The sequence below is a fragment of the Pimephales promelas genome, chromosome 8 (genome assembly GCF_988280905.1).
Source record: "Pimephales promelas chromosome 8, fPimPro1.hap1.1, whole genome shotgun sequence".
NCBI classification, from domain to species: domain Eukaryota; kingdom Metazoa; phylum Chordata; class Actinopteri; order Cypriniformes; family Leuciscidae; genus Pimephales; species Pimephales promelas.
The window spans coordinates 3,130,639-3,154,675 of record NC_142776.1 but is presented as its reverse complement, the minus strand read 5'-3'; the positions used below and the strand labels follow the sequence as shown (position 1 = coordinate 3,154,675).

Below are 24,037 nucleotides of genomic sequence, written 5' to 3'. Positions count from 1 at the left end.
CAAACTATAAAGTTTACTCAGAAAGATTTTGTGCAGTCAGAAAGTGGCTCTATGACCCTTTAGAGTCTGGGTAATTCTGACAGGTCACCAATGAAATGTGATACCAAAGTAGAGACTTCCCTCTGTCAGCTCAATTAGTCTCCTCGACATGACCCTTCAACCCCATTCTGTCAGCCCTCGCTCTCTGTTTCTCTTATGTCTGGCTTCGGCAAGTCACTAAAGTGGAGACTGTGAGCAATTTGAGAAATGCAAACCTTGCAGAGTTGGACAAGGACATGGAGGAAAACTTGCTCTCTGAATGTGTTCGTAACCTCAAGGTTGTTTCAGAGAGAGCCATTCGAACTCTGTGACGTGTCTTGATTGAAATCATCATTCAGCAGCCGTCGGTCCATTAGCTGTCCCAGACACACGTGTTTTATGTGGAATCAATCAGAAATGACCTGAGCTGAGGGCACAAGACACAAGACTTGAGGAGAATTTCTACTCTTCTCAGATGAATAGAGGAGAATCTGAATTTGAATGAGGTGTGGATTTGAAGGTATGATTAAAGACTGTAACACCATACTGTATCTCCCACACAAACTCTTGAGATTGTCTGCGCAGGAAACTTTGAAGCTGAACCTCACCTCAAATAGTTCACTAAAATGGACCAGTCAACTTTAAGCTTGAAGCTAAACTTAAACGATAACAACAAAGTATGTATATGTTAGAAACTGTATATATTAACATTATATTATTTTTTATCTCATATGCTCACCAAGGCTGGCTTATATTTAATAAATAAAAACGGTAATATTGTGAAATAAGTTTACTATTTAAAAACATTTTGCTTTTTTAATATATTGTGTATTGATATCATTTATAGTGTCACATGACATTTGTCACACATTTGGTGCTCAAGAAACATTTCTGATTATTATCAATGTTGAAAACCATTGTGCTGTTTAACACGTAGATATATTTTGGGAAACTAAATGTATAAAATAAATAAATTCAGTACTAAAATCTTCTTTTCTGGTCATGTTGTTAAACATTCATATTTAGGAAAAAAAAAATTCAAGAAATGTTTTTTGTCTTTGTAAACTGGTCAGGTTTAACTTGGAAATAAATTACATTACAGTATTTTGAGACCAGAATACTGCTATTCACACTGTACGCCTTAATGCTCATTTCTAGAAAAATGGCAGTAATTAAAAAAAAAAATGTTTAAGTTTATGCTTAAAACATGCGAAAGCCCAATATTTTTGGTGCTGTCAATATCCAAATATAACAAAAAAGCAATATAAAAGTATAATTTCTACTCATAAACCACGTACATTTCTCTCTTGACCTCACTTGGACAGGCAGGACTAGTTCTGTATGTATAAATATAAAAGTCTTTCATGATACTGTTATAGTTCGTTTTGCCATCATGACATGCCCTGTCACTTGTATCCGTCATTGTGTGGAAAAGGGCTGTAATATCATTAAAAAAAAATGATTTGTCAAAATAAGATATTCAATATACATTCTCTTAAAAATGCTTTATAGATTGGTAGCTTCTGAAGTGAAGGACATTTAGGGAATTTTTCTTAAAAACAATATAATTGATTTTAATTTTTGCAGTGTACCTATACACGAACGTGATCAGTAGTCAGTCAATGCCTCTGTGCTAAGTCATTTTTTTGGTTTACACTAAAACTTCTAAAGTTAATGAATATGCTCCCCCTACAGAAATATGCATACATATTCATGCGGAACAATGTAGAGATTATGCATGGGACTCAAAATAGGATATAAAATGTGATCAGTGCAATCAGAATGTATTATTCATTCACTTGTTCAGCTATTATCAAGAAACTTTAGTTTAGGAAAAAAGAAACCGCTGGAGTGCACTTACAATTTTGTGTTTCTCATGATCTTAAATGCTTAAATGTTTGAAATGAGCAACTTATAAATAGGTTACAAAACTAAAATTATTATTATTTTTGGACAAGGAATTGTACAAGATTTGTGAGTTTTACTAGACTTATCTCTGCGTTGAACAGTCGTGTGTGTGTGTGTGTAACATAGGTGTGTTTTTAATATAAAGTAGTGCATGATTGGGTTTAAGTGAAGCTGCCACAGTAAAGGTCAAGTTCACCGCGGCGTGGCGTTGAGGTCAGGTTAATCAAGTCAGTGAAGCCTGAACCAAATTAGACCTTGCTCATCCTAGAAATGGCAATTTTTGTTGATTACAATGGGGGGAAAAATAGAGTAATTCCACCATTAATTGAGGCCTGAGCCTAAAACATGTGAAAATGTCTGCATAGAACAAGACAAAATACTTTTGGTAAGATTTCATTTAAAATATAAAACTTTTTGGTGACTGTCAAGGGCTGTTGAGCTTCAAAAAAGATTAAAGTATAAATCAATTTAACCCTAAAACCGTATTCTGGACAAATGTGGGCAAAATAGTTTTGATTTATTTTTAAAACACTATTTTTTTTTACTCAATTCTACAATGTTAAGTGGGTGAAAAAAACCCTCCTTAATCTTGTATTTGGGTCAAAAATGGGCACCCATAGAAATGAATGGGAAAAACTGTAATTTAGAGCATTCTAAAATAAGCCAAAATAAGACACCAGGTGACAGCAAAGTCACTTCATCTTTATGTTTTAGCTCTAAGAACTTATTGGAATGATATTTTAGTGTAGTTAAAAAAATTAAAGAAATGAAAAATAAGCATAATTTACATAGAAAATATGGTACTTTTTGAAGTAATTAAATTAAAAATACCCTCAAAATAATAAAAAAAACAAAACAAAAATAGATAGACAAAACTTTTTATCGAAGGCATTGATATAACATTTGTAATAAATAAAAATTAGGATCACAGCTAATAATAATTCCACAGAATAAGTATGTGTATAGTGTCTAATATAGCCTCTCGCTTCTCTTCCTCTTCACCTGCTCGTCTTTCTTCCAACCTCAGCTTAAACCTCAGGACTCTTTTACAGTAATCTAAACCACTAGCTGAGCTCTAAACCTCAGGTTAGACCGAAAACACATCACCCTATACTAGCGCCACTGTTCTCCACTTCAGCCCGCATCGCTTGTGGTCGGGAAGTGGAAGGAGGATGGAGGAAAGACGGACTGGATGGAGACCCACACCTGTGATGAGGAACTGTGTGTTTTCCAAATCGGTGGTTGAGGTGATGAATGGATGAATTGGGTCGGAGGAGCTGTGTTGTTTAGGGTCGTTTGTGAGAAGCTGATTGGAGAAAACCACAGAGGCTCTGCAACGAGACACTGCCAAGCTTGTGTGAAATGGGTCAAGCTAAATGTTTTAAATATTAAAGCAAATATTGCTGTTCCCAAGGCCCTCGGCCGCACAGTGACGCGCTCTGTCCGGCACAAGAGAGTCATTGATGCCTCTGGCCGAGGTGGGGTGTGTTGTGTTTTAAGGGGGTCTGTGCACCTCGAGGCTGGGTTAGTCAAACAAGCAGGTCTTTTTCAAGAGGAAAGTGTTTTTGTAAGGCATGCTTTCATTCTCCATATCCGTCAATCCTGTTGGTTAGTGTGGAGGGTTTTTTTTAAGCTACTGCTTGACAAGCCTCTAATGGGAAATACTAAAAATGTATATTGCATATTAAATTTTGGGGGGACCTGCTTGCTTTTTGCACTTTCCATATGCATGTGAATCGTTTCCTGTACAGTATTATGTAAACATTAATTTTCAAGTTATACTACTTTATATTTACACTCTTTGAGTAGCTAAAAAGTAAATAAAATAACTATTTATTTTAGAACATTAAGGGGAATTATTAATTGACCGTTCGCAAAGACAAGCTACGCTGCTCTCACACACGCCATGTTCTCACGCAGTTAAAAATACATTGCAGACTGTCAACACGCTGACAGACAGGACAGACGAGGTTACTTTTCTGTTACTTTTAATATTAAACATTAAACAAAGTCTCACCTTTCAAATTTGGTCATTTTTTAAAAGAAATTTAAACAATAAATCCCGTTTTGTGGCTCTTTAATGTGTCGTGACAGACCGCTGTAGAGCATCAGTTAAAGCTGCTTGTGATCTGATCATCTCTTCCTTCTAGTTCATTTATAGCATCAAATAAACATGAATGAACATGGTGTTTTTTAACCGCAGAAAGGCATCAGTACACTCAGTTTTTCAAGTTAAAATCCTCCCATGTTAATTTACTAACTCTGCTGACTGCTTTGTCGGACAAAATGGCGGATGGCGAAGTATGATTGGTCAGATCACCTGTCAATCAAGCTTCCTGTGAAGGGTCAATTACGTTTGCTAAGGCAGAGTTTTATCAAACCCTTAAAGGGTTAGTTCACCGAAAAATTTACTTAACCTAATGTCGTTCCAAATCCGTAAGACTTTCGTTCATCTTCAAAACACAAACGAAGATCTTTTTGATGAAATCTGAGAGATTCCTGAACGCACGTTGGAGATGTTGGAAATATTTTTTGCGACTCGTATCACTACATAAAATGAAAGATGGATCACATGGATTACTTTAAGGATGTCTTTACTACCTTTCTGGGGCTTGAAAGTGGTATTTGCATATAGATTGTCAATGGAGGGACTGAAATCTCTCAGATTTCATCAAAAAGATCTTCATTTGTGTTCCGAAGATGAACGAAAGTCTTACGGGTTTGGAAATTCATGAGGGTGAGTATGTATTTTTGGGTGAACTAACCCTTTAAACTTAACTCTAAAGGGTTAAAGTCCCAGATTATTAGTGCTATGATGGACATATCAAATTGTCTGACACGAGGCCTGTTCACACCAAGAACAATAACTATAATGATATTTATAACGACAAGTACATTAGCGTCAATAGTCAATACCAACAGTCAACAATATTCAGTTTATTATAACCACGCGCTGCAGTTTTGCCGTCTGCCACTCTAAATGTTTGAGCTCTATATTGTCAGGTGGATTCTGATTGGCTGTCAATGTTTTTACGGTTAATCAGATGGAAAAAATGCTCTAAAAGTGATTCCAGCAATATCATTCCTCGTTCTCATTGTTGGTATAGTTGTGACATCTCTTTTCCCATAGAATTTGAATGTGTTATTGTTATAGTTGCAGGTGTGAACAGCCCATCACAAATTTTATCATCCACCAGGTAAATTAAAAAAAATTCCCACATGTATATTGAAGTGGACTATGTAAACAAGCCATGACCAGAATACCATAAATGCCCTATAACCAACCAACCAGAACACCCTAGCAACTCCCTGGAAATATACTGAAGTATTTAAAGCACCTTCTGGCAACCATCGACAACACCCTGGCTTAATATTTGCCTCATCGAGCTTTATATATTGCCTTATTGGGTACTTGATTTGCACTGTGAGTGTTGTAGAGCTATTGTTTAACTCTAACCGTGTTTAATGCACTCCTTACAGATGTTATCGGCTGCTGTCAGAGTGTGAATTGCAGTGAAACTTGTTTCGACTCTGTGGTTGAGATTCACACTTTTGCCGTAGGTACTCCCATATCAATTTGTGAGTTGTTTGACATTGTGGTGGTGTGTGAGGAAGCCACAGAGATGAGTTGTGTGTTTACTAGCCATGTGAAATAAATAGTTGATTAATAATTTCTTGCACATTGAATTCACTGATTTAAATTAATGTTTTATCGTTACATGATTATTCTGGCATCATTTTCATTTATTCTGTCGATTTTGTTAATATTTTGAATATTTTGAATTTTCTGATTTATTTTAATTGTATTGTAAGTTTTAGTAACTCTGTTGTGTGTTTTTGTCATATTTATTAGTTTTGTTTTAAATGTCTATTATAATACATTTTTTCGTTTTAATTTATTTCAGTATTTAGTTAAACAAAATGAAAATGAGAAATGTGGAAATTATAGCTGAAATATCTTTTAAAAATATTTTATTTTACTTCAGTTAGCGTTTATTGCATTTCAAGTAATGGAAATGCTTTTTTCCCTATTTTTGTTAATAACTAAATATGTCACATCTGCTAATTGCATATCTTGTCTACACAAAATTATTGAATTATTTATTGTAAATTCAGTTTACTTTACAAATCTACTTTAAAAGACTTAAAATATAGAGCTCATGTTATATGGACTTTTTTATGATACTTCCCTGGTGCTTAACAACCCCTGGTCACGGTATGTTTTCATTGTACATGGAAAAGAGTCATGTAAATGTTCTTCAGAGCATCTCCAATGAAAGTCATATGAACTTTGAACGACATGAGGGTGCATAAATCATGACAGAATTTTTACTTTGGGCGAACGTCTTTTAAATAAGAAGTGAATCATACTTCCAGGTCATTTTTTCCCCTTCCAAATGTGACAAAGTGTCCTATATGTGCATAAGAACACTAAGTTTAGTGTGAGCGAGGGCAGTAAAACTCTGCATCTGTTTTCATTGGGAGGAAAAACAGAGCTTCATTTATGACGAACAAGTTCGATCCTAGGTCGTGTGACCCATCAACAGTAGAGTCCAATCATTGTAATGCTCTTAATTAAGGCACTTAACCCCAGCTCGCCCCAGGAGGGGACGGTCCCTACTATTAGTGCACCCCAAATCGCTCTGAATGAATAGTATCTGCACAACTGAGGTTCTTTTGCTTGCTCTTCACCGCACGTTCACCTTCCCAGTCCACATTTGTCTCAATCCTGCTCAAATCGGTTTAACATAACTCTTTCTTACTGGGGCGTCCCACTGTTTTGTCTGTTTTTGGAGCGTTGCAAAGGAAGATGAATGGTGCTCTCGCTGATGGCTTTAAAGGTTAAGAAAATGTCAGAACAGCAGAGCTATTAGTCTCCTGTGCTCTGATGGAAGGGGCCGTTGACTTCTTCCTGAGATGCGGGGTATGATCTGTGTGTGCGGGTAATTGCTGTCGTGTTTGTCGTGTCCGACAGGTCAGGCTGGGCCTTGTGCTCTTTTCTCCCATCAGCCATCTGGTTTCAGGACTGACATTTCACTCTGTCACTTAGTTGCAAGTAATGCAAGAACATTGGTGCAGGGCTGACACTAACGATTATTTTAATAATCGATTAATATGTAGATTATTTCTTTGACAAATTTCTTAATTGGATGATAAAATAATAATTTGATTAGATCAGCAGAATAAATAAACAGAAAACAGCTGTTGTAGTGGCGTTTAAGTGCATATAGCGGTTGGCGCTCTGCGTTTATAAAGCGGTACTGAATTGAATCTTTCTTTTTCAGAAAATTGACTTCAACACCGTCTAAACAAGCAAGTTACTCGTCATAGAAAAGCATCTCTTTAGCGGACGACAGACAGGTTTTGACACAAAGTTTGAGAGCCACTGCAATCTACCCAGTTAATTTTCTGGCTTCCATGGGTGCAATACACCGTGTTTTCGGTCCATCTGGCTACCCAAGGTGTCCAATTACTATTGGATAAACTGGCAGATCACACGGACCAAAACAAAAACCAGACATTCTGACATTGAACACACATTTCAAAGTTGGAAGACGATGATGATGCCTATGCTACACACTGAAGCGGTTTGTTTATACCTATGGATCCAACATGGCAGCAGACGTGAAGTTATCTTTCGATGCAGCCTTGGATATTGTTCTAGGTAGTTTAGAACGCAAATAAATCTCTGACCCATCGTCTTCTTCCTCGTCTAATTTCTTTCGCTTTACATCATCTGGTATACATTTACATTTATTCATTTAGCTGACGCTTTTATCCAAAGCCACTTACAATTGCTATATATGTCAGAGGTCGCACACCTCTGGAGCAACTACTAGGCGTTGAGTGTCTTGCTCAGGGACACATTGGTGTCTCACAGTGGATTCGAACCTGGGTCTCTCACACCAAAGACATGCGATAATTTACTCACCCCCATGTCATCCAAGATGTCCATGTCTTTCTTTCTTCAGTCGAAAAGAAATTAAGGTTTTTGATGCAAACATTCCATGATTTTCTCCATATAATGGACTTCAATGGGAACCAAACGGTTCAAGGTCCAAATGAGAGTTTCAGTGCAGCTTCAAAGGGCTTTAAACGACACCAGACGATGAATAAGGGTCGTATCTAGGATCCTTCGAGTCATGACTCAAAAAAAGATTTGTTCATTTTGATGAATGAGTTCGAACACGAGAGTCACGAACGCACATCACAGAACAGAGCAAGTCGAGCATTTGTGCTTATAAAACTTAAACTTTTGTATTTAATTTTTAAATGACCGATTCTTTCGCTAGATAAGACCCTTATTCATCATCTGGTGTCGTTTAAAGCCATTTGAAGCTGCACTGATACTCTCATTTGGACCTTGAACCGTTTGGACCCCATTGAAGTCCATTATACTGTATGGAGAAAATCCTGGAATGTTTTCATCAAAAACCTTAATTTCTTTTCGACTGAAGAAAGAAAGACGTGGACATCTTGGATGACATGGGGGTGAGTAAATTATCAGCAAAGTTTTTTTTTTTAAAGAGACCTAAAGTGAATTATTATATTAATGCTCAACTATTTCTGTTTGTCTGACAGGGGAATCTTCATTCTCGTTATTTTCTCTTATCTTTTTCCTCTCTCATGTCTCTTTCTCTCCACCTCTGAGGAATCATAGGCTGTGTTGTAGTTACTGAACATCTCTGTGTCTCAGGAGAGTTTTTTTCCTCTCTGGCAGAGAGATCAGACCTGACTGAATCCCACCTGAGGCTTGAAGGATTCTCTAAATCGCACCATCATTCACTCTCTCCTCCTGTTTTTGTTTTGGTCGCTCCCTGGAGTATGATTTTATTGCTCAGCAGTTACTCGCTCACAGGAGACTTAAAGGAGATCACAGTTTTTTTTACTTTATTTGGGATGTTTCACTAAAGGGGAAATAAATATAGATGCAAATTTAGATTTAGATTATAGAATTATAAAATCAATGCACTGCAAAAACTGTATTTTAGTCTTGTCAGTATTATCTTTTTCTAGTTTCATACTACTAAATGTTGTTGTATTTATGCATTTTGGTGAGAAAATTAATAGTAGGTATATTTTCTAAAAACTAATCTAAAAACAATATTTTATGTCTGGGTTTGGCAGACACAAGTTTGGGAATCCCTTTTGACCTACTTGAAGTTCCCCTAATAAAAGAGGTAATATTTCAATAATTCAACAACAATTGTTCATAGTTCTAAGATGTTGGTTAATGGTCAGACAAACAAATACCTATTTGTTCAGTCTTTTTTTATCAAGTGTTTAATCTTGATTTGCATTTATTTAAAATATTTTCATTTTGCATTTTTAGGCAATATTTCATTTTGCAATATTGTATTTTTGCATTTATTATTAGCAAAACCTTTTTTATGCAATGGATCTCAATTAATTGTTTCTCTTTTTTATGTTTTGATGAGAAAACAAGACAAAAATACCAATTTGAGAATGATTTCTCGTTCAAAAATTTTTTTTGTTGAATGATAGCTTCGCAAAAACAATTACTATAAGATAGATAGAATATACACATCCTTTTTTTAACAGAACATATCCCATCCTCCCATCCAATTCAGCCCATTCTCACTCCCAAGGCGTCACCTAACTGACGCCTTGGGAAGCATTTGGACATGCTTCAATATCTGACGCTTTAGGCGCCCTTTAGCGTCAGTTAGATGACGCCTTGGGATCGCGTGTACCCTACCCCCACCCCACACCTAAACCTAACCGCGTCCTCTAACAGACGCTTTCCTTTAGCGTCAGTAAGATGACGCCGTAGGATCGCGTCATGTAAGTGACGCTAAAAGGGGCCTAAAACGTCAAATATTGAAGCATGGTCAAAGGTGACGCCTTGGGGTGAGAATGCGTTGTCCAATTACAAACAAACCTGCATTATTTCTTAATTCCTACAAGAGATGCTTTAAATCAGTCTAAATTGCAGTAGGCTAAATACTCTGATATTGTTGTAGTTGGTTTTGAGAATGATTTCTAATAATATAAAACGTCAAGTTAATGCATATTGAGATCTCTGTTTTTTATTGATCTCTGAACCTCTGGTTGAGAAATGCAAACACATCTAAGCATGAAACTTCAACAAAAGTCTTCACTTGCTGATCTCATTGTTGTCTTGAACGCAAGTTATTTCAATTGAGTTATGTGTATTTATTTTCACCTTGCATATGGGTGTTTATTAAAGAGAAGATGGACTAAACTAAGCGGTCCCCTGATGCCGTGCCGCCTTGTGGACTTCTTGTGTTTGCAGCCATCAGATGAACCACAGGAGCTCGGAAATGAACAGCCAGCCCTGTGAGGTGCACATAAAATGAGCTAAAATAACCCGAAATACATAAACCAAAAGACCTCAGTACTCTTGTCCTTGAAAAACTGTGTGCTCAAACACTGCGACTTTATTTGACAGAAATAATCTTTTTATTTTGAATTCATTTTGAGTTTGACTTTGCGTCCCAAATATTTTACCTCATTTCCCCATCTATCTCAATCCAACTTTCTTTCACAAACACCCACATTCAGTGCCTGCAGAGAAGATGGCCCATATCCAGCATATGGCATGTGTTTATAAAGAATGATTGGTAAGAATTAAGTTAAATCAGTGGGAGAAATGAAAAAAAAAAAAGTGTCTAAAAATGTGTGCTCAACTGAGATGATTACAGTATAAGTCATGCATTTCACAATGAGATCATGTTGGCTAAATCTGTTTTGTGTTTCTTCATCCACTGCTCTAGCATGACTTAAGATACTGGCATCTGTTCAGACATGACATGTTCATAGTGAAGCCCTCGAGAGGGAACACACCCGTGAGCGGCGGAGCAACGACTAATTAACACCAGACTACCTTGATTCTGAACGCTAACATACTGTACAACTCTTTCGTTTTAATAGTTTTCCTCTTCTTTGGGATTTGATTTGATGAATTAGTTGGCCATTCTGTATGTATCTTTGTTTCTCTATTCTATTGATGTATTTTTGTTTCTCTATTCTATTCTATTCTACAGTATTCTATTCTACAGTATTCTATTCTATTCTATTCTACAGTATTTTATTCTGTTCTATTGATTTTTGTTTCATCATACACTCAAAAATGCTGGGTTGTTTCAACCCAGATTTGGGTCAAATATGGACAAACCCAAATGTTGGGTTAAAAATGTAATTAAAAAATGTACAGTTAAGTGAAAGTTGAAGTTGGGTTAAAAATTTAAATTACATTTTAAACCCAACATTTGGGTTTGTCCATATTTGACCCAAATCTGGGTTGAAACAACCCTGCATTTTTTAGAGTGTATTATTTCATATAGAACAGCATGTATTTCCATGCAGGTTCAGGGTGATTTATGCTGATTCGGGTTAGTGCTGATGATTTGTAAATGGTTGATGCTGGTTAGTGTTGTTTTGACACTAGTTCAGGTTGGTTAATACTGGTCTGATGCTTATCTAACTGGTGCTAACCAGCCTATTGATTTCGTTCACTAGAGAAATAGAACATGTGAAAATGATCAACTATCATGATTGATTAAACTAAAGCAACAGGTTCTTGCTGGTTTGTAAGTTATTGTGGTTTTGGTGGTTTATATATAAATACCCACACATGCATGTATATATTTAAGAAATATGTGCATGTATATATTTTATATATATTTATTCACAATTAATATTATATATAAATATAAATATTTGATATATCAATAACACATTTTTCTTAATTTCTTATTATGTAAACACAAAATTTTATTTTGGATGCAATTAATCGTGATTAATTGTTGCCCATCCCTACTAGTTTGGTGTTGGTTATGTCTGGTTAGTGCTGGTCAGGCTGGAGGATGAGCAAAGCTACACTGTCCCACAACAGAACAGCATGGGGTTCCTCGTCAAGCTGGTTGACTTTCTGGTTAAATCAGTGAAGCAGAAGGTTCTTGCTGGTTAAGGTGGATGGTTTATGTTGGTTAGTGTTTGGAGCTGGGTTATTCTGGATACGAGTTGAGTAGTAATGGACCGGTTTGGTGCTGGTCTAGCTGGTGGACAAGAAAAGCCAGCAAAAAATAAATAATTTAAAAAAACTTATTGTCAAGATTTAGCAACTGGTTCTTGCTGGTTAAGTAGTTAAGCTGTTGTGATTTTGCTGGTTTAGAAGTTTGGTCGTTGTTTTATGCTGGCCCATTCTGGTTTATAGGGTTAATACTGGATTGGCACTGGTTAGTGCTAGTCAAGCTGGTGGACGACCAAAGCCATGCGCTCGCACAGCTAAACATTATTGTCCTCGTCAAGTTTGTTGACTTTCTAGTTAAATGAGCAAAGCAGAATGTTCTTGCTGGTTAATGTGATTTTGCTGGTTGAGAACTTTGGTGGTTGGTTTAAGCTGGTTAGTACTAATCTGGAGCTGGTTTATTCTGGTTTAGAGTTAAGTACTGGTTTGATGCTGGTCTAGGTCAGGGGTCGGGAACCTTTTTACCAAGAAGAGCCAAAAAAACTAAACAAAATTGAGATTTTTTTCAAAAGAGCCAGAGCAAAGTTTACACTCGTATATTAGACAAATTTACAACAGTAATAGGCCTATAACAACAGTAGTAATATACGACTTGCACTAGTAGCAGTTCTGGTAGTTATATAACGTTACAACAACACTTTTTTCCACAAAAAAAATAAAAAATAAAAAATAATTGTGTGTGGGGTGGGGCTGACTAGCTTTCGCGAGACACATAACATACGCGCGTGTTATGCGCGCAGCATGTTCTATGTCGCTCTATTCCGGGAGATGTTAACTAATTTTCGGGCATCAGGGAGACCGGAGACGCTCAATATGCTTCCGGGAGACTTGGGATTTCTGATATTTTGTTCACTGACATGCTGGTTTCTTAGCACACTGGACGAGAAGCGCAGCGCCTCATTTAAAATTCAAACACTTTATTCCCTATATGACTCCGCCGTTTACACCTGGCCACTTCAAGCGTTTTCTGAGATCGGATAGCGATCCGATCGTGAAAAGACCAGGTGTAAATCCCCCCCGAAACGCATTTGAGACGGATTTGAATCCGATCGCTCAAACCACTTCAGGAGGTGGTCTGGGCCGCATTCCAGACGAAACTGGACATGTGTAAAAATGCATCTGGTTGTTGAAACCACATGTAAATTTTACTCCTCCCAAAAATGCTAAGAAATAAACGTGTGAGAGCGTATTATAGGCTATATGTCATGCTATTTTAGTCAGATATGACGACGCTACTGCGACACGCATTACCTCAGATGAGCAGCTGAACGCCAAGCCAACGCGCCGCATCGCAAATCAAAGTGAAAGTAAGATGCAGACGATTAACACTACCATAAAAGTAGTCTAAAGAAAAGAAATGATCTTACCAGGACTGTTGCCGCTCTCTTTATTGCTGTCTTTGCTTTTTTTGAAATTAGCCAAAGATCAAATTTCGGCTCATATCGGTTGCTTTCGGTGACGCGCACTTCATTAAATCTGCATAGCGCGTGAATTGAAGATCGGATTTATATCCGTTTTGCAAAAACACATTTATGTGACCAGCGTGTAAATGGAATCGTTTTGATAAATCAGATAGCTATCCGATCTGAGAAAACGCATGAAGTGGCCAGGTGTTAACAGCCCCCTAGGAGTGGTGACCGGCGGCACATTCAGTGTCTGTCCGCGGCGCCCAGCAACGGCTCAGCAGAACCTTGTTCGAAATCCTGCTTTGCCACAGAGCGCCATTTACATAGTTTTATATAAAATGTACTTTTATTTGTATCAAACCGTCGTTAATGTAGGACTTCTGACTTCACTGTGTGCTGCAATTTATATTTACTTTTACATTCATTTTCAGAAATCAGCTGCTTAACTGAGAATTGCTGAGGTAAAGTGTTCTGCAGACTTCAACGATTGTATTTAATTGTACAGTACAATTATAACATAGTACAGACATTATCTTAATTCCATAATGTCTTTAGTTTAAACATTACAATATTGCCGGCCATAAACTTGCGCGTCCGGTGTTCAATACCTCTTTAGACGCGGCGCGCGCTTCTCGTCCGGTGTGCGATACTTCTGTCCTAACACGCTTCTCGTCCGGTGTTATGACACCACACAGATTGAGAAACGGGCATCATAAACAAGTGATTAACAAGTGCTGCATGGTGCATCTCAAATTGTCTCTTAATATTTTACTTTTTGAGAGACTTTTTCAGTCAGCATTTGAAAATTGGGAGAGCCATATAAAATCCTGAAAAGAGCCATATATGGCTCGCGAGCCATAGGTTCCCGACCCCTGGTCTAGGTGGACAAGCAAAGCCATTCTGTCCAACAGCAAAAAGAACATGATCTTTCTGGTCAAGCTAAAGCAACAGGTTCTTACTGGTCGTCAGCTATTGTGATTTGTTGGTTTAGAAGTTTGGTTGGTTTATGCTGGTCCATTCTGGTAGGTTTGGGGATAAGTAGTGATTGGTGCTGGTTAAATCTGGTGAACGAGCAAAGCCATGCTGTCCAGCTGCAAATAATTATGTTCAAGCTTGTTGACATTCTGGTTAAATCAGTGAAACAGAAAGTTGTGATTTTGCTGGTACAGAATGCTGGATAAGATATGAGAGATCTATTGACTTTGTTGACTTTTTATGATGTGGATCCAGCGCAACTCCTGCATAAAACATCGTCCTTTCCCCCATTCACCTCAGAGAATAAATGAATGAACTTGTAATTTCAGTTTGCTGAATTAAACGACTCAATTGAATGGAGCTATGAGTGAGTGAGTGAGTGAATTGGTTGGTCTCAAGAGGAAGTCGTACAAAATATGAATTTTAAATCATCCGCCCCGTCGCGTATTGTGTTTTTGTGTGTGATGGGGGCCTGGAGATGGAGGGGACCGGGATAATGATAGAGGGGATTGAACATGTTTCTTGATCTCTTTTCAACTAGTATCACTGTGAAATGTCAGATTTGAATTGATTGAAAAGAAAATTACAGCTGTATTATGGGATGTCGTGGGGGGAGGGGTGTTGTTGCCACAGAAACTAGACCACTGCTTCTCAAAGTGCTGTTCTCAGCTAATGAGTCCCGAAAAGACACTGAAGTCACACACTTAAAAATGCCTGAGTGGAACTGCGTTAAATAACAAAATACTAACCCAAATGGCATTTATTTTAAAGAATAAGTATGCTTATTAAGCAGAACATTTACCAGATTTTTTGTTGTTGTTGTTGTTTAGTCGGGGAAGATGGAATATGTAATTTGACATGTGAGGGATAGACGTACAGTCCGTTCAATAGGTTGTAATTGTATTGTTTTGAGGTTTGAGGTCATGTTTAAAGACATTTGAACAGACTTTTGTACTGGACAGCCTTGTTTTTATTCATGTCAAATTATGTAAATAAATATGGCATCTAAGATTGATATATAAGGCAGTTAAATATTTACTAATTATTCACAATGATTTTTGCTGGCCAAATAAAATAATGCTGGATTTATTGTGGTGGTGATGGACGACTTTTTGGGTCAGTGAGTTTTCTTTTTATTGAAGGAATATTCACCAATGACTAATTAAATTGATAAAAAAAAATGCTGTTCTTTTGAACTTTCAATTCAGTAAAGAATCCAGTTTTTTTGTTATCATGCAGTTTCCACAAAAATATGAAGCAGCACAACTGTCTTGAACATTAATAATAAAAAGAAATCAGGATATTAGAATGATTTCACTGAAGTGACACTGAAGACTGATAGTGAAAATTCAGCTTTGATCACAGGAATAAATTACATTTTTAAAAAATATATTCAAATAGAAAATATTTTACTGTATTCTCAACATTAAAAAGTCTTGGAGACCCCAGACTTTTGAATGGTAGTGTATAGTGTATATTAAATAAGATTAATGTTTATTAAAACAAAACGTTACCCGTTTACTCTCTACTACAAGGACACCTGTGTGATCTTAAAGGAGTAGTTCACAAAAAAAAAAACTTTTGCTGATAATTTACTCACCCCCACGTCATCCAAGATGCCCACGTCTTTCTTTCTTCAGTCGAAAAGAAATTAAGATTTTTAATGAAAACATTCCAGGATTTTTCTCCATTTAATGGACTTCAATGGGAACCGAACGGTTCAAGATCCAAATGAGAGTTTCTGTACATCTTCAAAGGGCTTTAAACGACACCAGACGATGAATAAGGGTCTTATCTAGCGTAAAGATCACTCATTTAAAAAATAAATAATAAAGTTTAAGTTTTATAAGCACAAATGCTCGCCTTGCTCTGTTTTGTGATGCTCGTTCGTGACTCTCCTGTTCGAACTCGTTCATCAAAATGAACGAATCTATTTTCGAGTCATGACTCGAAGGGTCCTAGATAAGACCCTTATTCATCATCTGGTGTCGTTTAAAGCCCTTTGAAGCTGCAGTGAAACTCTCATTTGGACCTTGAACCGTTTGGTTCCCAATGAAGTCCATTATATGGAGAAAATCCTGGAAATCCTTAATTTCTTTTCGAACTGAAAAAAGAAAGACATGGACATCTTGGATGACATGGGGGTGAGTAAATTATCAGCAGTTTTTTTTAAAAGTGAACCACTCCTTTAAGAAGGCTTGATCTGGTGTGCTTAGTGGTTTTAGTCTCTTTTTTGGGAGATTTTTAGTGGATTTATGAAAAAAAGTGTACCGTTTGAACAGTTTTGTATCGAAAGCAGTGACATTCAGACATTTTTAAGGTTTAGCATCAGTGTTGAAATACGTAAGTACGCATCTGAGGTTTTGGGAACACTTAGAGGAATTTTAACCCTTTCTTTCCCTGCGTCTGCTCGATGTCACAGATGTCGCACACACACACACACACACACACACCCTCGTGCACAGCCGCCGTGCCCCCAGCAGCCTCCCTCCATTGAGAAAGTTAACAGTTTGTTTTTCACAGGGCTGAACGCTTCACTGCACACATTACCGAAGCCCCTTCATCTCCCCCTTTACTCATCCGTGAGAGGCTGACTAAAATGATTTCTCTCTCTCTCTCTCTGTCTGTTCGTAAGGATTCTGTTAAACAGATCTGAAGTCTATCGGATGCGCTCCTCTGGAATGAGCCCATGCTGACACCTTACTCCTGGTGAGTAGTACACTCTTTCTTTCTGTTTTTCTTTCTCTAATCTATCCATCCGTGGTAAAACTATCCACTTCCCGTGAATCTTTTCATCTTGTTGCACTGTGCTTCTTTTTGTCCTGGAAACAATTTTGCCCACGTCTTCCCTCCTCTCGTGTCCTCCCGTATCTTTTCCAATTTCTTCCGCTCCATCCCGTCTTCCGTCTCTCTCTCTGTCCCCTCCCTCTCTCCCTGTCTTTGTTGAGGTATTCTGATAAACAGTTTGGCCGTCATCTCCAGACCTCCCCCATTGTGTGTCCAATTCTCTTTGTTCTTTCAGCCTGTGGCGCTGGCCTCTGTGTGTGTGTGTGTGTGTGTGATTGACCACTTCAAGTGCGTCTGTGTTTGTCTGAATAGATGGAGCTATATGCAAGAATTTAGCCGTTTTGTCCATATTGTCACTGACTCACTGCATTTTGATTCTTTTTGTCTGTCTGTCTGCCTGTCTCCCCTCTTATTTCAGTTCATTTAAATTCTGTTAAATTTCATTTGTTCATCAGTTTTTGTTGTCCTTGCAGTCTTATTTTGTCATTTCAGTGTTATAAAATTAGTCTTTGTTGTCATGAGAATGAATTTTGTTGTTCCATTCTGTCTAATTTCAAATCAGTTTCATTTTAAATGTTCATTGCTTTTTATTGAATCATATTCATGTTTTTAAATATGTAATATTAAATTAAATGGATTAAAAGTGACAGTAAAGACATTTATAATGCTATAAAAGATTTTTATTTCAAATAAATGTTATTCTTTTGAAGTTTCTATTCAGCAAAAAAAATTCTGAAAAAAATGCATCATAAAAATATGAAACAGCACAACTGTTCTCAACATTGATAATAATCAGAAATGTTTTTTGAGCAGCAAATAATCATATTAGAAGGATTTCTGACACATGAGTAATGATATTGAAAATTCAACTTTGATCACAGGAATAAATTACATTTTTAAAAAATATTACAATAGAAAACGGGTATTTTATTTATAATAATATTTCACAATTGTTTTTTATTAAATGCAGCCTTTGGTGAGCATGAGAGATTTTTTCACAATCTTACTGATCTCATGTAAATATATATATAAATATAAATTTTAAATATATATATATATATATATATATATAAATTTTAAATATATATATATATATATATATATATATATATATATATATATACATTTTTTACAGCATTTATTCATATTGGTTAATGATTATTTGATAAGTGATTCTTTACAATTTACTAATTCTTCATGGGCACTTCATGTGATTTATTAACTAATGTTAACCTATACAACATTTAATGTTAGGAAATTAACTATTGGTATATGTGGAAATAACCATTAAAGGAGTAGTTCACAGGATTTTTCTCCATATAATGCACTTTACTGGGAACCAAACGGCCCAAGGTCCAAAAGACAGTTTCAGTGCAAACGGCAAACTATTCAAAGGGCTTTAAACGATTCCAGACGACGAATAAAGGTCTTATCAAGCAAAACGATCGCTCATTTAAAAAAAAAAAATCTAAATGAACGAATCTTTTTCCGAGTCACTTCGTTCATTTCGTTTGTTGAATGAACCAAATGACACAAAAAAAGAAGATTTGTTCATTTTGATAAACTATCGAACGGGAGAGTCACGAACACGCATCACAGAACAGAGTAAGGCGAGCATTTGAGATTATAAAACTTAAACTTTGTTGTTGTTTTTTTTAAATGAGCGATCGTTTAGCTTGATAAGACCCTTATTCATCATCTGGTGTCGTTTAAAGCCCTTTGAACAGTTTGCACTGAAACTCTCATTTGGACCTCGAACCGTTTGGTTCCCAGTAAAGTCCATTATATGGAGAAAAATCTATAAATATAAATAAGTGGCTGTAGGATGTTTCATAGCACAGAATTAATTGCTAAAAGAAAAACTAAACAACCATGCTAATGAAAATGCATGGATCTGCAAGTTCACGTCGTCCATTATTCAGGGCCAGGCTTCCATGTGCAACGATTCAGGGACAAATATGCAAATGTCATACAGCTGTAAGCACTGATTTTAGTCTCAAGCTCCTGAAGTTAATTTAAACCATCTTTTTCCATTTGATATCGCCACCAATTCGTAACACGCTGTTTAGACAGATGCTCCTGTCACAAACCTCGCGTTGTTAGCGGCACAAAGAGAACGAGAGATGGACAGAGAAAGGGAGAGTGAGAGAATGAGTGAAACGTGAATGGCGTGAGGATGGACACAATAAAAGGCCGGTCTTGTTGCGGCGCTGTTTAAGATTCTGCCCGGTGTCGGGTCCGTGGTCAAGGCTGAGTGAAAGTGTGCTCGCTCACAGCGCCTGTAAAGCTCAACGGACTTCATTCACGTGCTAAAGAGCCTCTGCTTTGGCAGATAGTTGGCTGGTCTCACAGAGAAGGCTTTCACGCAGAGACAGTGAAGGAGTGGAAGGTTTTGGGGGGAAAAATAGCAAACAAGGACACATCTGAAAAGGCAAACACTTTCAGAGATACAACAAATATCCGTGGAACTGCTAATTCCCAGCTGTTACGTGGATCTCAGGTTGGCGTTGGCTCTTGGCCGGGAAAAGCCGCTTGCTGGCCCGTCTTAGTGCCCTAACTAGGGTAGCACACGGACCTCCAGCTGCGTGAATGGGGATAGAGTTCATTTGGGGTCTCTTTTTGGGGATAAAGGTTTTGGTTGTGTGACCCCTTTCAGCGCTTAGAAGAAATGTTGGATTGATGGTGGCCGGGCGGGCTCCCATGGGCAAAAACTACATGTTCTCTATAGGCGATGTCAAAGGGCATGTTTTTTTTTTTTTTTTAATCGGCGAATCAGACAAACTTGTATGCACTCTGCAAAAGATTCATTTTAAGTTATGCATCTGCATATTTGAAGGCACTTTTTTGTTGACGACACTTTACACCAGTAATCACAGGCTACGCTCGGACTTCATTCATGACATGCAAGCAGAATGAATTAGGGAAATTGTTGCACTGAATGGATAATTATAGTTTACGCAAGTGTGGTTTCACAGGCGAATTATACAGGGAACTGTGCTTGCATTTCATGATGCATCGGTTATCATTCTTACAGTTGTTTTCTATGCAAACAAGCGCTAGACGGACATCTTTGACCGCGTCTCGCAACAGAGTTCTTTTAAAAGACATGTCTCGAGAGTATTTGAGGGTTTTCCCATTCCATTGCATGTCATTATATTTTTAAATGCAAAAAAAAATACTTTTTGTGATCGGTAGGGTGACCACCCGTCCCGCTTTGCGTTTTCGCACAGCATTTTGTCCCGCACGTCGCATATTGAGGAAATGTCCCACATTTTCATCAGTCTATTGGTTTTTTATTATCATATTGAGAAAATGCTCATGCATTATTTTGCCTTTTTAAGAAAGCGTTTTACTTATTATTCTTGTAGTGTAGTTTTTCACCTATATTTAACAGGCTTCGTCATAAGTACAAATACAACAGCCGTGTTTTATATCCTACACTCTCAGAAAAAAAGGTACAAAAGCTGTCACTGGGGCTGTACCTTTTCAAAAGGTACACTTTTGTACCCAAAGGCTGCATATTGGTACCTTAGTGGTACATATTAGCACCTAAAAAAGAACATATTAGCTCATGAAATTGACATATTAGCACCTAAAATGTACATATTGGCACTTAAAATGTACATATTAGTACCTAGCATGTACATATTACCACCTAAAATGGACATATTAGCTCCTGAAATGTACATATTAGCACCTAAAATGTACATATTAACACTTAAAATGTACATATTAACACCTAAAATGTACTTATTAGCTCATGAAATGGACAAAAGTTTACCTTTTGAAAAGGTACAGCCCAAGTGACAGCTTTTGTACCTTTTTTTTCTGAGTGTATCCAATGGTTGAAAAGAAAGGAGTAAACACGGTCACTAGTAGGTTGTGACGGCTGTCAATCAAAATGTGTACTGGTGATTCGTTCCATATGTTCCCTGTCGGAAAACAAATGGATAATTCGGTAAATACAATTTTCTATTTAATGGAATTTAACTGTTGTTGTTTAACCTGTTGCCTGCTGTGGTTGTTTTAATTCACATCCTTTCTAAAAACGTTTTTTTTTTTTTTTTGGTTTTGGTTTTTAATATCAATCTAATTTCATGTTGTTTTATATTTTATTTGTTCATTGTTTATTTTGTTGGATTTTAGTTGGACTTGGTCAGAACTGTTTCTAATAGTAATCTGCATGATTCCTGGGCTCAGTGATGTTGAATTTAAATGACATGTAAAATAAAGATTTTTTTTTTTTTTTGGAAGGGACTAAAGAACAAAGAAATTTTATCAGCTGAAAGGCAGAATATAAATGTTTTTATCAAGTTAGAAAGACATTATATAACAGTTTCAGGGTATGTTGTAGTGTTGGTAACATGTCCCACATTGTCCCACGCAAAGGTTTGTTTTATGGTGGTGATCGGCACTCTTTATATTAATCGATGCTTACTGTAAATACAAGATGCTGTTTTGTATGGAAGCTTGTAATGGGATCAAAATCCCGCCAAATGTATTTCGGCCACTTATCAAAAAATAATAAGCGTGATTTAAAAATGTAAAAACACATGTAAAAATATATTGCACAAACTGCAAAATTGTTAGAAAAGCAAACAACGTGGTCATGGATCAAAATATAATAAGCGTGAATCAATGAATAAAACACATCAAAAAAATATTTTGCATGAAACTTAAATTTATGTTCAAGTTTTTCGCTCTTCTTTCCGTGTCCTGCGCTTGCTCTTCCAAATGTTACAATTTGAGTTTCATGTAAATTAGGGCGGGCTTAAGCGTCACCATTGGTCCACTAACTCTAGATTGACAGCTCCTCCTCTAGCCAATCAATCGAAGAGGGGAATAAACTCGCAATTCTGACCTTTTTCCTCGCCATTGCGACTTTATATCTCACAATTCTGACTTTATAACTTTCAATGGCGACTTCATATCACACAATTCAGAGATAAAACGTCAGAATTGTGAGATAAAAAGTCGCAATTACCGTTTTTATTTTTTATTCTGTGGCTGAAACAAGCTTTGTTCATAATTGTTTATGCGATTTACAAAATTCGATTTGATTTATAGACATTATTTTAAACGTCATGCACTTAGACAGTCATGCCTTTTAAAATTGCGTATAATTTGAATATTAGTAATATTTAAGTGTACGTTGTTCATATATTTTGACAGCCCTAGCCACTCAAAACAATTGCAGGAATTAAATACGCTCAATTTTGATTTCATGTGGACTTAAATTAGCTTAATCTTGTTCAACCAAAAAGTTAACGAGACCAGCTCAGTTGTTTTTGTAACATCTGAACTAAACGTCTCCAGCATGTCTGAGTTTCACCTTGAAATGTCTCCTGCAATCACAGCTGCTCATTATCCTTTATACCTTCCCTCCCTCTTGCTTTTTTCCTGACGGAGGACAATTAAAGATGAATAGTGCGTAAATCCTCTGTATCAGCATCCTGATGCTGCAGGGGTTGTAAAGCACAGTGTCACAGTGAGACAGTGTTATCTACTGTGGATTAGCATTAATCCCTGTGTTTTTTTCCAGACTGTTTACACAGGTCAGTCATGGATTAGTTGTCTTTCAGTAATGTGCTTGAGGAAAATCTGTGATTAAGATCTGACTTTTTGGCAGAAATTTCGTTCAACGCCCTTTCACTCATTGTCCTTGTTACACGCGGAACTTAATACCCAAGGAATTCGGTTGTTTATGCATTGCGTAATCGAAAAGTTGAAGGAATGTGGCGGCTTGAAAACAACTTCTATCAACAGCATCTGTGTTCTGCTTGTGATTAGCACATCATTTTTGGCTCGTCCAAATTTACATTTTACATCACTTACGATGGAAGTCTGTGAGACGAAAAACAGAATCACAAAAGCTTGTATTTTCTGTTAAAGGGATAGTTCACAGTTTACAAGAGGTAAAAACGATATAAATATTGTTCGTTTTCTCACACAAACCGCTCGTTTCGTGTCTTAGGCCATTAATGTGTACTTACATTTGCAAGTCATTAAATCATGTTTAATTTGGACTTCTCTGTGCATGCTCTTTGAGGTGGTGACCATAGACCTCCATTATATGACTGACAGACAACAACGGTTTGACCTAAAAATATCAAAATTCTGGATTCTTGTATGGATAGAAAGTTCGAAAGAACAGCATTTATTTGAAATAGAAAACTTTTGTAACCTTACACATCTCTTAACTATCACTTTTGATCAGTTTAATATGGCCTTGCTTAAAGTATTAATTTCGAGCCGAAACTTTTTAACAGTAGTTTATACTGTAAAAATGAATACGCTTTATCTAATCAATAAAATTGTGGCAACAGATTACAAGCAATATTGTTTATTAAATTGAACAAATTAGAATTGAGTAATAGTTAATCAAATTAATATTCTAATTAATTCTAATTTGTACAATTTAATTAATAATATTGCTTGTAATATGTTGCCACAATTTTATTGATTCGATAAAGCATATTATTTTTTTCAGTGTAGATGGACCAGACAGACAAAGTGTTTCGACAAAACCTACTAAAAATAAAAGTGAAACCTTTAATCTCATGTTCAAATCAGTGATCGTTTTGATGGGTTTTATAATACTTTGAACTTTAAACCAGGCATGGCCTGTGTAGAAACAACACTGGGACATTTGACTTTGGTCTGAAAAATTAAGGTACCCTTTTGAATTACCCATAAACATCTTTAAATATCTAACACGCGTTGTTTGAATTGTTCACAAAGTCTAATCTAGTTGTTGGATCTAGAGTTGTCAGGTCATTATTAACCTGTTCTGACCCCATGGTTATCTATATGTGATTGGTGCTTGTGTGCATTTGTGTGTCAACCATCTTTGACCTTATTTATTCATCTTCTTCTTTCATATCTCTTCTTTTGATAAAAAAAATGAATTGGCCCAGACGGGCTGCGG

The 24,037-nt window shown here is 36.7% G+C and overlaps 1 protein-coding gene across 1 annotated transcript in view; it reads left to right on the top strand.

Annotated features, from left to right (window-relative positions):
• The window catches only part of sema5bb (sema domain, seven thrombospondin repeats (type 1 and type 1-like), transmembrane domain (TM) and short cytoplasmic domain, (semaphorin) 5Bb), a 70,196-nt gene that overhangs the window by 3,750 nt on the left and 42,409 nt on the right, over positions 1-24,037 (top strand). Inside the window, exon 2 of the mRNA XM_089133737.1 lies at positions 16,958-17,031. Coding sequence (XP_088989863.1) covers positions 17,012-17,031 — 20 coding nt within the window. The 5' untranslated portion in view covers positions 16,958-17,011. The remainder of the gene's footprint in view (positions 1-16,957; positions 17,032-24,037) is intronic.